Here is a 13,991-nt window from a genome sequence, read left to right as displayed (position 1 = left end):
TGAGCAGGGAGAATGCACGGCCCCCACACTCCCAGACACGGTCTGCTTCCCATTCACAGACCTTGGTCAGCGAGCAGTCAGGGGATTCCCAACAACCCAGCACAGTCACATCGGCCCCTGTGCACGGACCCCACTAGGCCCATCAGTCATCTCCCCTGTACCACCCCAAAGTTCAGCACTTCCAGGACACGGGATCTTTCTCTTTTTTTCTTTTCTTTTTTTTTTTTTTTTTGAGATGGAGTTTCGCTCTTGTCGCCCAGGCTGGATCACAGTGGCGCGATCTCAGCTCACTGCAACCTCCGCTTCCCGGGTTCAAGCAGTTCTCCTGTCTCAACCTCTGGAGTAGTTGGGATTACAGGTGCCCGCCACCACACTCGGCTAATTTTTGTATTTTTAGTAGAGACAGGGTTTCACTATGTTGGCCAGGGTGGTCTCGAACTCCTGACCTCTGGTGATCTGCCCATCTCAGCCTCCCTCAGTGCTGGCATTACAGGCGTGAGCCACCGCACCCGGCCAACACGAGATCTTTCACGCTTGAGTGCCTATGCATGGCTGGTCCTTCTGCCCCGGTGTCTTCTCACTGCCACTTCGTCCTTCACAAACTCTTACCTGCCTTTTCAGAGCCCGTTTTTTTTGTTTGTTTTCATTTTTATTTGAGACAGGTCTCTGTCTGCCAGGCTGGACTGCAGTGATGTGATCTCTGCTCACTGCAACCTCCACCTTCCAGGCTCAAGCGATTCTCCTACCTCACCCTCCTGAGTAGCTGGGACTACAAGTGCCCGCCACCACGCCCAGCAAATCTTTTTGTATTTTTTGTACAGACGGGGTTTTACCATGTTGGCCAGAATGGTCTCGAACTCCTGGCCTCAAGTGATCTGCCTGCCTCTGCCTCCCAAAGTGCTGGGATTATTGGCATGAGCCACCATGTCAGGCCTTGAGAGCCCATTCAAGCATCCTTCTCTCCTGGGGGAGGTCTCCCCAGACTTGCCCAGACAGGGTGGGCACCCTGATTCATGCCCCTTGTCTCCTAAGTGTGTCCTGTTGTACTTTGGTGACCAGATGACACCCCCTCTGGCTGGGAACCCCTCAGGGAAGCAGCCCTGCCTCTTCTCTTTAGGTTGTTTTGTGCCCAACACAGGGCCTGTGCTGGGGACACTGATAAAAAAATGTGCGATGGGCTGGCCGCCGTGGCTCACATCTGTAATTCCTGAACTTTGGGAGGGCAAAGGAAGAGGATCACTTGAGGCCAGCAAGAGGATCACTTCAGCCTGGGCAACATAGTGAGACTCCATCTGTACAAAAACTTTAAAAAAATTAGGCATGGTGGCACACATCTGTATTCCCAGCTATTCAGGAGGCTGAGGCAGGAGGATCACTTGAGCCTGGGAGTTGGAGGCTGCCGTGAGCGATCTATGATCCACTGCTGCCTTCCAGCCTGGGTGACAGAGCAAGACCGTGTCTCAAAAAAAGAAAAATGGATGGATGGACAGACCAACAACTGATGCTAGAAACCAGCTGCAGCCGGGCACAGTGGCTCACACCTGTAATCCCAGCACTTTGGGAGGCTGAGGCGGGTGAATCACCTGAGCCCAGGAGTTTGAGACCAGTCTGGGCAACATGGTGAAACCCCATCTCTACTAAAAATACAAAATTTAGCTGGGCGTGGTGGCACGTGCCTGCGATCCCAGCTACTTGGGATGGTGAGGCAGGAGAATTCGCTTGAACCCAGAAGGCGGAGGTTGCAGTGAGCTGAGATCACGCCACTGCACTCCAGCCTGGGTGACAGAGTGAGACTCTGCCTCAAAAAAAAAACAACAGCTACATGGGAGTGGGTGGGCCCTGCATAGAATGCAATGTTTTGGCAGGTCAGGGACACCTGCTGGGAGAAGCAGCAGGTCCAGTGGCCAAGCCAGTGCCAACTCTCATGCCCCCTTGTCTTGCTCCTGTAGATGAAGATGACGCCAACAGACTCGGGGAGAAGGTGATCCTGCGGGAGCAGGTGAAGGAACTCTTCAACGAGAAATACGGTCAGTGCCTGTGGTCGGGGTCAGCACACCAAGCCCTCCTCCGGGGGTTGGTAGGGGGCCTCCCTCTGCAGCCAGCCTCACTTTCAGGAGCCCCCAGCTGGCTGCCTGCTCCCTGGGGACATGGCTGCTCTGCCCATGACCCACGTTTTGTGTATGTTGATTTTTTTTTTAAACAGGGTCTCACTCTGTTGCCCAAGCTAGAGTACAGTGGCGCGATCTCTGCTCACTGCAGCCTCCACCTCCTGGGCTTAGGTGATCCTCCTGCCTCAGCCTCCCAAGTAGCTGGGACTACAAGCATGCGCCAACACTCCTGGCTAATTTTTCTATTTTTAGTAGAGACAAAGTTTCACTATGTTGCCCAGACTGGTCTTGATCTTCTGGGTTCAAGCGATCCTCCTGCCTTGGCCTCCCAAAGTGCCAGGATTACAGGTGTGAGCCACCATGGCCAGCCTGTAGGTCTTGATTTTTTTTTTTTTTTTTTTTTTTCTGGAGACACAGTCTCGCTCTGTCGCCTAGGCTGGAGTGCAGTGGCAGGATCTCCACTCACTGCAAGCTCCACCTCTCGGGTTCACGCCATTCTCCTGCCTCAGCCTCACAAGTAGCTGGGACTACAGGCACCCGCCACCATGCCCGGCTAATTTTTTTGTATTTTTTTAGTAGAGACGAGGTTTTACCGTGTTAGCCAGGATGGTCTCGATTTTCTGACCTTGGGATCCTCCTGCCTCGGCCTCCCAAAGCGCTGGGATTACAGGCGTGAGCCACTGCGCCCGGCCAGGGTCTTGATTTTTAAACTCTCTGAGTGTGATGGCTGCTGGGCTAGGGTGGACCAGACTCCAGCCCTTTCCCTAGAGGGCTTTGCCGTTGACAGGAGACATCATTCCTCACTGTGACTTCCTGTGCCCTCTAGGTGAGGCCCTGGGCCTGAACCGGCCGGTGCTGGTCCCTTATAAACTAATCCGGGACAGCCCAGACGCCGTGGAGGTCACGGGTCTGCCTGATGACATCCCCTTCCGGAACCCCAACACGTACGACATCCACCGGCTGGAGAAGATCCTGAAGGCCCGAGAGCACGTCCGCATGGTCATCATTAACCAGCTCCAGTGAGTGCCCGGCCTCTGGACGGGGAACACAGATGGCAAGGCCATGGGGAGGGTGAAAGTCAAGGTCACAGTGGGTCAGCTGGGATCCAGACCCAGGTGTACTGTAATAGTTCCTTCCTCTTTCTCCTGAAACATACAACTTCAGCACTCATGGACATTTACTTATTTTTAAAGATTTTTTTTAGATATTACATTTGTTCTCTGGGGAAAAAACAAAAATGAAGCATGTTTTAATTAAATTTGACTTTTTCTGACTATACAATTCTGATTTTTAACATATTTAAATATAAATGTTTATATTTAAATATGAATATTTATTATATATTTTAGAATAATTATAATTCCATAGTGTCAGTGATTCTCTTTCTTTTTTTTTTGAGACAGAGTCTTGCTCTGTTGCCCAGGCTGGAGTGCAGTGGCACAATCTCAGCTCACTGCAAGCTTCACCTCCTGAGTTCAACTGATTCTCGTGCCTCAGCCTCCCAAGTAGCTGGGATTACAGGTGTGCACCATCACACCAGCTAATTTTTGTATTTTTTGGTAGAGATGGAGTTTCACCATGTTGGCCAGGCTGGTCTTGAACTCCTGACCTGAAGTGATCTGCCCGCCTCAGCCTCCCAAAGTGCTGGGATTACAGGCGTGAGCCACTGCACCCAGCCGCCATTATTACTATTATACCGTATATCCTTACAATCTTTTGGGTTTTGGTTTTTGTTTTGAGACAGGGTCTCACTCTGTTGCCCAGGCAGGAGTACAGAGGTATGATCATGGCCCAGTGCAGCCTCAACAGGGTCTCACTGTATTGCCCAGGCTGGTCTTGAACTCCTAAGCTCAAGTGATCCTCCCACCTCGGCCTCCCAAAGTGCTGGGGTTACAGGCGTGAGCCACCACACCCAAACTGTGCGGCCTAGTTTTTTTTTTTAAATACAATAGATTATTTGATTATTTTCATAATAATACACAAAGCAACCTGGAAAATACAAAAAGATAGAAGAAAAGAAGATAGCTGTAACTCTCCTACTGAAAGTCAACACTGTGATGCATTTCTTTATATTTTTAAATTATTATTTTATTAATGTGTTATTACTTTCTTTCTGAGATGGACTCTTGTTCTGTCGCGCAGGCTGGAGTGCAGTGGCATGATCTCAGCTCACTGCAACCTCCACCTCCCAGGTTCAAGCAATTCTGCTGTCTCAGCCTCCCAAGCAGCTGGCACTACAGACACATGCCACCACACCTGGCTAATTTTTTGTGTGTGTATTTTTAGTAGAGACAGGGTTTCACCATATTGGTCGGACTGGTCTCAAACTCCTGACCTCAGGTGATCCACCCGCCTCAGCCTCCGAAAGTTCTGGGATTACAGGCATGAGTCACCGCGCCCAGCCCCCCCGCCTTTTTTTTTGTATTGCACAGGCTAGTCTCGAACTCCTGGGCTCAAGCCATCCTCCCACATCAGCCTTTCAAAGTGCTGGGATTATGGGGGTCAGCCACCACACCTGGCCTGTGGTGTCTGTCTGTCTGTCTTTCTTTCTTTCTTTCTTTCTTTCTTTCTTTCTTTCTTTCTTTCTTTTTATTTCTTTCTTTTCTTTCTTTCTTTCTTTTTCTTTCTTTCTTAGATGGAGTTTTGCTCTTGTTACTCAGGCTGGAGTGCAATGGCACGATCTCAGCTCACCACAACCTCCACCTCCCAGATTGAAGCAATTCTCCTGCCTCAGCCTCCCGAGTAGCTGGGATTACAGGCATGTGCCACCACCCCAGCAAATTTTGTATTTTTAATAGAGACAGGGTTTCTCCACATTGGTCAGGCTGGTCTCGAACTCCCGACCTCAGGTGATCTGCCCAACTCGGCCTCCCAAAGTGCTGGGATTACAAGCTTGAGCCATGGTACCCGGCCCGCCTTCAATGTTATATTATGTGTTTTGTTTCTTCATTTTTTTGAGATGAGGTCTTGCTCTGTCGCCCAGGCTGGAGTGCAGTGGCACCATCTTGGCTCCCTGTAACCTCTGCCTCCCAGATTCAAGCAATTCTCGTGCCTCAGCCTCCCGAATAGCTGGGATCACAGGTGCCCACCACCACACCTGGCTAATTTTTGTATTTTTGTAGAGACAGGGTTTCACCATGTTGGCCAGGCTGGTCTGGAACTCCTGACCTTCAGTGATTCGCCTGCCTCAGCCTCCCAAAGTGTTGGGATTACAAACATGAGCCACTGTGCCTGGCCGACATGTTTTTTAAAATTAAGACAATATTTGCATGTGTCAAAAAAAAAACAAATTGTTCAAAATCAAAAAGTGGAGGTTTTCTTTCTCCCACAGATAGTTCACCCCCTGAAGTAACAACTAGAAAATGCAGGAAAACAGCCAGGTGTGGTGGCTCACGCCTGTACTCCCAGCACTTTTGGAGGCCAAGGTGGGTGGATCACCTGAGGTCAGGAGTTCGAGACCAGCCTGACCAATGTGGAGAAACCTCATCTCTACTAAAAAAAAAAAAAAAAAATACAAAAATTGGGCCAGGCGCAGTGGCTCATGCCTGTAATCTCAGCACTTTGGGAGGCTGAGGCTGGCGGATCACAAGCTCAGGAGATCGAGACCATCCTGGCTAACATGGTGAAACCCTGTCTCCACTAAAAATACAAAAAAATAGCCAGGCGTGGTGGAGGGCACCTGTAGTTCCAGCTACTCGGGAGGCTGAAGCAGGAGAATGGCATGAACCTGGGAGGTGGAGCTTGCAGTGAGCCAAGATAGTGTCACTGCACTCCAGCCTGGATGACAGAGCGAGACTCTATCTCAAAAAAAAAAAAAAAAATTAGCCGAGTGTGGTGGCATGCGCCTGTAGTCCCAGCTACTCAGGAGGCTAAGACAGGAGAATTGCTTGAACCTGGGAGGCAGAGGTTGCAGTGAGCCAAGACTGCGCCACTGCACTCCAGCCTAGGCGACAGAGTAAGATTCTGTCTCAAAAATAAAAATAGGCTGGGCGTGGTGGCTTGCGCCTGTAATCCCAGCACTTTGGGAGGCCAAGGCAAGCGGTTCACAAGGTCAAGAGTCCGAGACCAGCCTGGCCAAAATAGTGAAATCCCATCTCTACTAAAAATACAAAAAATTAGCCAGGCATGGTGGTGCACGCCTGTAATCCCAGGTACTCGGGAGGCTGAGGCAGGACAATCGCTTGAACCCAGGAGGTGGAGGTTGCAATGAGCTGAGACCATGCCACAGCACACCAGCCTGGACAACAGAACAAGACTCCATCTAAAAAAAAAAATTTAATTAATAAAAATGAAAATTAGCCAGGCATGGTGGTGTGCACCTGCATTCCCAGCTACTGGGAGGCTGAGGCAGGAGGATCAATTGAGCCCAGGAGTTCGAGGCTGCAGTGAGCTAGGATGGCACCACTGAACTCCAGCCTGGGCAAAAGAGTGAGACTCTGTCTCAAAAATAATAATTGATAATAATGCTGTGATGAATATCCACTTGCATAAATCTGGGCACACATTTCTGATCACTTGGTCAGACAGCATCCTCGCTTTATAGATGAGGACAGCAGACCCAGAGGGAAGATATGCCAGCACAAGCCCATCATCCAGGGCCTATATGGGGGATGCTCTGTTGGGATGGTGTGCCCCCCATTTTTATTTGGGTCTTACCGGGCTCCCCCAGCAGCAGCAGCAGCACATCTCAGGGAGCAGGTGAGAAGGAGGGGAAAACGGCCAGACGCAATGGCTCATGCCTGTAATCCCAGCACTTTGGGAGATGGAGGCAGGCAGATCATCTGAGGTCAGGAGTTCAAGACCAACCTGGACAACATGGTGAAACCCCGTCTCTACTAAAAATATATAACTTAGCTGGGCATGGTGGCACGCGCCTGTAGTCCCAGCTACTTGGGAGGCTGAGACAGGAGAATGGCATGAACCCAGGAGGTGGAGGCTGCAGTGAGCCAAAATTGTGCCACTGCACTTCGGCCTGGGTGACCGAGTGAGACTCCATCTCAAAAAAAAAAAAAAAAAAAGGAGGGGAAAACCTCATTTTCTAACTGCCACCTCATTTCTTTCTTTTTCAGACCCTTTGCAGAAATCTGCAATGATGCCAAGGTGCCAGGTGAGTTGGAGGTGAAGAAGCCACCCTTCTGCCCCGTGGGGACTAGAGACTGTTCCTTTTGAAAAAAGGTAGAGCCGGGCGCCGTGGCTCACGCCTGTGATCCCAGCACTTTGGGAGGCCGAGGCAGGCAGATCACTTGAGGTCAGGAGTTCAAGACCAGCCTGAGTAACATGGTGAAACCCCGTCTCTACTAAAAATACAACAATTAGCGGGCGTGGTCGTGGGCACCTGTAATCCCAGCTACTCAGGGGACTGAGGCAGGAGAATTGCGTGAACCCGGGAGGCAGAGGTTGCAGTGAACTGAGATCGCTCCCCTGCACTCCAGCCTGGGTGACAGAGCAAGACTCCATCTCAAAAAAAAAAGAAAAGAAAAGAAAGAAAAAGGCAGAGATACCAGGAGTTGGAGGCTGCAATGAGTTATGAGTGTACCACTGCACTCCAGCCTGAGCAACAGAGCAAGACCCTGTCTCTAAACAAAAAAAAAAAATTTAATAAAAAAAATTTTTAAAGGCAGAGATAGATGTGGTCCAGGTGGGCATGCAATAGATGGCTAACCACCTTGAGAAAAATATAGCCCCTCTCCACTCTGGGACCTCCCCAGGGAGCCTGAGGTCTCCATGAACAGAGCCAGGTATCCCCAAGAGGCCCCCAGAAACCTGCAGGTGCCCTGCAGAGGGGAGGTCCTGCCATAGCACCAATGAGTGTATGAGGTCAGCTAGAAAGACAAGAGGCAGGCTGGGCCTCAGGGAGGATCATGGAGGCCTCCTGGGTAGCAGAGGGGTAGCATGTGACCAACAGGGGTGAGGCAGGCAGGCACTGCCTGAGACTGGCCGGACCCCCTCCGTTCTGCTGGCATCTGCAGGGTATACAGAACCTTTCACTAGGCACCTGGGGGCCGCCTGGCATGATGGTTCTAATTAAGGTGTATGATGGGACTTGGGAGAAAGTACTCCCGGGTGACTATGATGTGCACCCGATTAAGAAACACTGATTGGGCCAGGCGCAGAGGCTCACACCTGTAATCCCAGCACTTTGGGAGGCCGAGGCAGGCAGATCACTTGAGATCAGGAGTTTGAGTCCAGACTGGCCAACATGATGAAACCCTGTCTCAACTGAAAATAGAAAAGTGAGGGCTGGGCGCGGTGGCTCACGCCTGTAATCCCAGCACTTTGGGAGGCCGAGGTGGGTGGATCACCTGAGTTCAAGAGTTCAAGACCAGCCTGGTCAACATGCTAAACCCTGTCCTTACTAAAAATACAAAAATTAGCCAGGCATGGTGGTGCGTGCCTGTAATCCCAGCTACTAGGGGGCTGCGGTAGGAGGATCGCTTGAACCTGGGAGACAGAGGTTGCAGTGAGCCAAGATTATGCCACTGCACTCCAGCCTGGGTGACAGAGCAAGACTCTGTCTCAAAAAAAAGAAAAAGGAAAAAAATTAGCCTGGCATGGTGGTGCACACCTGTAGTCTCAGCTACTTGGGAGTCTGAGGTGGAAGAATCACTTTAGCCCAGGAGGCAGAGGTTGCAGTAAGTCAAGATCACACCACTGCACTCCAGGCTGGGTGACAGAGCAAGACTCTGTCTCAAAAAGAAAAAGAAACACTGATTGGCCAGATGTGGTGGCTCACGCCTCTAATCCCAGCAGTTTGGGAGGCCTAAGTGGGAGGATTGCTTGAGTCCAGGAGTTTGAGACCAACCTGGGCAACATAGTGAGACCTTGTCTCTACAAAAAGTTTTTTCTCCCATCCAAGTACTAACCAGGCCCGACCCTGCTTCACTTCTGAGATCAGGCAAGATCGGCTGCGTTCAGGGTGGTATGGCTGTGGACCAAAAAGTTTTTTCTAAAAATTAGCCAGGCATGGTAGTAGGCGCTTGTAGTCCCAGCTACACAGGAGGCTGAGGCCGGAGGATCACTTGAGCCCAAGAGTTTAAGGCTGCAGTGAGCTATGATTATGCCATCCTGCCTGGATGACAGAATGAGACCCCATCTCTTTTTTTTTTCCCGAGACAGAGTCTCGCTCTGTTGCCCAGGCTGGAGTGCAGTGGCACGATCTCGGCTCACTGCAACCTCCACCTCCTGGGTTCAAGCAATTCTCCTGCCTCAGCTTCCCAAGTAGCTGGGATTACAGGCGCCTGCCACCACGCCCAGCTATTTTTTTGTATTTTTAGTAGAGACAGGGTTTCTCCATGTTGGCCAGGCTGGTCTCAAACTCCTGACCTCATGATCTGCCTGCCTCAGCCCCCCAAAGTGCTGGGATTACAGGCATAAGCCACTGCTCCCGGCCTTTTTTTTTTTTTTTTCCAAGACAGAGTCTTGCTCTGTCACTCAGGCTGGAGTCAATCTTGCAGTCTTGGCTTACTGCAACCTCAGCCTCCTGAGTTCAAGCAATTCTCATGCCTTAGCCTCCCTAGTAGCTGGGACTTCAGGCATGCACCACCATACCCAGCTAATTTTTTGTATTTTTAGTAGAGGCGAGGTTTCACCATGTTGGCCAGGCTGGTCTCAAACACCTGACCTCAAGTGATCCTCCCACCCCAGCATCCCAAAGTGCTGGGATTACAGGCGCAAGCCACTGTGCCTGGCCGAGACCCCATCTCCTAAGAACCAAAAAGGAAGAAGAAAGAAAAAATACTGATCTAATCTTACCCCACCTCATTGTACAGCTGAGAAGCTGAGGCACAGAGATGCCCAGGGACTTGCCCAGGCCACATAGTGAGTCAGATGCTGTGTAGACCCTGCTCTCAGGACCACCCATCTGAACCATAGACCACCGTGGGCCACACAGCCCAGTATGGCTGCTCAGCGGGGACAGTGATAGGATTCAGCAAGTCTACGCCACAACCTGGCCTGAGACCCAAGGCCCTGACTCCTGTCAGGACCAGGTTCACCTGGAACTCCACAGCCTGGGGTGGCACAGCCCAGCTAGAAGCCACCTCCTTCCATCAAGAGCTGGTCACAAGCCTGGGCCATAAAGTGAAACCCACCCCCATCTCTGCAAAAAAATTAAAAATTAGCCAGGCATGGTGGCATGTACCTGTTGTCCCAGCTACTCAAGAGGATGAGGCAGGAGGAATGCTTGAGGCCGGAAGGTGGAGGCTGCAGTGAGCTACGATTGTGCCACTGCGTTCCAGCCTGGGTGACAGAGTGAGACCCTGTTTCCAAAAAAAAGAGCCAGTTACAAGGGTCAGACCTGGCACTGAACACACGGATCTGGAGGTGATTTGGTTTACTCCGAGGTCAAAGGCAGAGACGAGGCCGGTCGCGGTGGCTCACGCCTGTAATCCCAACACTTTGGGAGGCTGAGGCAGGGAGGCAGGTGGATCACCTGAGGTCAGGAGTTTGAGACCAGCCTGGCCAACATGGTGAAACCCTGTCTCTACTAAAATCCAAAAAAAAATTAGCCAGGGGTGGTGGTGGGCGCCTGTAATCCCAGCCACTCAGGAGGCTGAGGCAGGAGAATCGCTTGAACCCAGGAAGCGGCAGTTGCAGTGAGCCAAGATCGCGCTACTGTACTCCAGCCTGGGGAACACAGCCAGGCTCTGTCTCAAAAAAAAAAAAAAAAAAAACACGGCAGAGACACAGAAGGCCACATGAAGGCCTCAGGAGGATTTGGGACAGATGCCCAGAGGGTGGATACTGTCACCCACATCCACCACTCCCTCTAATGTGGCCATCTGTCATGGTGACTCAAGGATGGCCACAGCCCATGGACCAGTCTGAGACAGAGGGTGGGGCACCCTCTGACTTCTTTTTCATGTGGAATCTCCCACAAAAATCCCTCTGACTCATAGCCTGGGCTCCTTCTGCTTCCAGGGTCTTCTCTTTCCCAGGGTCTCTATGCCTCATCACAGACCCCCAGTTTCTGACTTCTCCACCAGTTGAAAAGACATTTACCCCATGGACCCAGCCTCCCCTTACTCTGTGTCATTAAGACCCTTCTGGTGGGCTGAGTGCAGTGGGTCACTCCCAGCAGTGAGCTGTAATCCCAGCACTTTGGGAGGCTGAAGCAGGAGAATTCTTTGAGCCCAGGAGTTCAAGACCAGACTGGGCAACATACAGAGACCCCATCTCTACAAAAAATTAGCCAGGCAGGGTGGTGTGCACCTGTAGGGAGGCTAAGGCAGGAGGATCGCTTGAGCTTGGGAGGTGGAGGTTGCAGTGAGCCAAGACCACACCACTGCACTCCAGCATGGGCGACAGAGTGAGACCTTGTCTCAAAAAGACAAAAAAAGCCCTTCTTTATTGGGCTGGGCGAGGTTTCCATGCAGTAATCCACCCAATCAGGACGTGCTGCTCAAAGTCTTACATCTTCACCTCAAGTTAATTCAGCAACCGCAAAACACCTGCCGACCCCTGCTCCGTGCTGAACCAGGTGCTGGGTTCTTTTATGCATGCGGTGTTTTTTGAGTCTCACATCACACTGGTTTCCCCATTTGACTCAGAGAGGTTCATCAGTTTTCCCGGATTCACATAGTGATAATAGAAAGCGGCCACGGTGAAATTTGAACTTAGGACTTCTGATTCTAAACCAGAGTTTCTTTCACTGGGGCACTGCCTGTCTACTTGGACCTGTGAACTCTCCCCTCAGGACCACCATACATCAGTGATAACCACAGCAATACAATTTTTTTTTTATTTTAGTAGGGACAGGCTTTCACCATGTTTCCTAGGCTGGTCTCGAACTCTTGACCTCAGTCAATCCACCCACCTTGGTCTCCCAAAGTGCCGGGATTACCAGCGTGAGCCACTGCGCCTGGCCCCAGGTCCTCTTTATACCCTCCCTGGACCACCTAGCCTGCAGTCCCAGCCTCCCCAGAACTCCCAGAGCCTCTCCTGGGGCCCCACATCCCCTTGCAGCCTTAAAGAGCCCAGGAAAGAATGTGGCCTCTGGAGCCACACAGACTTGGCCTTGGAGAAAGTCCTTTAACAGCCCTGCCCCTTCAGGTGCTCATGAGTGAAATGTGAATAGGATCTTGGAGGGTTGCTGGGAGGATCCCAGGAGACAATGTGCAAAGCATTTAGCACAGTGCCCAGCACCCAGAAAATACTCAGAAACTGAGAATGCAATTAATATTGTTGCCATGAGCCAGGCACGGTGGCTCATGCCTGTAATCTCAGCATTTGAGGAGGCTGAGGCAGGAGGATTGCTTGAGGTTGGGAATTTGAGACCAGCGTGGGCAACATAATGATGCAAAAATACAAAAAGTTAGCTGGGCATGGTGGTGCGCACCTATAGTCCCAGCTACTCGGGAACCTGAGGTGGGAGGATTGCTTGAGCCCGGGACTTGAAGGCTGCAGTGAGCTACGATTGCGCCACTGCACTCCAGCCTGGGCAACAGAGTGAGACCCTAAAAAACAATATAGGCCAGGTTTGATGGCTCACACCTATAATCCCAGCACTTTGGGAGGCCGAAGTGGATGGATCACTTGAGGTCAGGAGTTCAAGAGCTGCCTGCCGAACATGGTGAAACCCCATCTCTACTAAAAATACAAAAAAATTAGCTGGGCATGGTGGCAGACGCCTATAATCCCAGCTACTTGGGAGGCTCAGGCACTAGAATCACTTGAACCCAGGAGGCGGAGGTTGCAGTGAGCCGAGATTGCGCCACTGCACTCCAGGCTGGGTGACAGAGCGAGACTCCGTCTCAAAAAAAAAAACAGAAAGAGAGGACGTAGGGCCTGAGGGGTGAGCTTGCTGGGGAGGAGGAGGGACACATGGAGATGAGGATACGGTGTTAGCAAAGGCAGGCAGGCCAGCAAGAGCAGGAGGCCGGGGAGAGTGGGCCCTCGGGCTTGCTTTGGGAAGGAGGCTGGACATGTGGGCTCTGGACATGTGGGCTCTGGACATGTGGGCTCTGGACAGGTGGGCCCTGACCCCCAGGGGATCAGGAGCCTGAAATCCTGAAAGGGGGACTCGAAACCTTAAGACAGAACACTTTTCCAGGGAGCTCAGGAGGCTGAGACAGAAAAGCCTCAGCTTCCAGTGTCAACAGCCTTTTCCCCTCCTTCCAGCCAAAGACAGCAGCATTCCCAAGCGCAAGAGAAAGCGGGTCTCGGAAGGAAATTCCGTCTCCTCTTCCTCCTCGTCTTCCTCTTCCTCGTCCTCTAACCCGGATTCAGTGGCATCGGCCAACCAGATCTCACTCGTGGTAAAGTTGCACAGATTTGGACTCCGGCACTCGTCTCTGTGGCCCTCACCCCTCTGTCGGGCAGGGCCGTCTACTCTGGGATATGGGCCCAGGGGACGGGGAGGCACTGGGCTTTGAGGGGGGACCTTCCAGTCTTGGAGGTTATAGATGCATCCACCTGTCTCACCCAAGAGGTAGCCCATCCTTCTCATGGGGTACTCACAGGCACTCAGGCAGGAATTCACATCCCTGCTGGGCAGATGGGCCAGCCGAGGTCCAGGAAGGGACCTGTCCACGCCCTTCAGCTGCACCAGAGCTGGAGACATGAAAAGAAATGTCACTGGCCGGCAGGTGCAGTGGCTCACGCCTGTAATCTCAGCACTTTGGCAGGCTGAGTCGGGTGGATCACCTTAGGTCAGGAGTTCGAGACCAGCCTGACCAACATGGAGAAACCCCATCTCTACTAAAAATACAAAATTAGCTGGGCATGGTGGCACATGCCTGCAATCCCAGCTACTCAGAAGGCTGAGGCAGGAGAATCACTTGAACCTGGGAGACGGAGGTTGCGGTGAGCCAAGACTGCACCACTGCACTCCAGCCTGGGTGACAAAGCAAAACTCCCTCTCAAAAAAGAAAAAAAAAAAAAAAA

The 13,991-nt window shown here is 51.6% G+C and overlaps 1 protein-coding gene across 1 annotated transcript in view; it reads left to right on the top strand.

Annotated features, from left to right (window-relative positions):
- Positions 1-246: 246 nt before the first annotated feature.
- The window catches only part of LOC116811566 (general transcription factor II-I repeat domain-containing protein 1-like), a 20,024-nt gene continuing 6,279 nt past the window's right edge, over positions 247-13,991 (top strand). Inside the window, exons 1-4 of the mRNA XM_032756675.2 lie at positions 247-2,027; positions 2,935-3,127; positions 7,178-7,215; positions 13,227-13,363. Coding sequence (XP_032612566.1) covers positions 1,823-2,027; positions 2,935-3,127; positions 7,178-7,215; positions 13,227-13,363 — 573 coding nt within the window. The 5' untranslated portion in view covers positions 247-1,822. The remainder of the gene's footprint in view (positions 2,028-2,934; positions 3,128-7,177; positions 7,216-13,226; positions 13,364-13,991) is intronic.

The sequence above is a fragment of the Hylobates moloch genome, unplaced genomic scaffold (genome assembly GCF_009828535.3).
Source record: "Hylobates moloch isolate HMO894 unplaced genomic scaffold, HMol_V3 SCAFFOLD_1, whole genome shotgun sequence".
NCBI classification, from domain to species: Eukaryota; Metazoa; Chordata; class Mammalia; order Primates; family Hylobatidae; genus Hylobates; species Hylobates moloch.
This window is presented reverse-complemented; position numbering and strand designations above follow the sequence as displayed.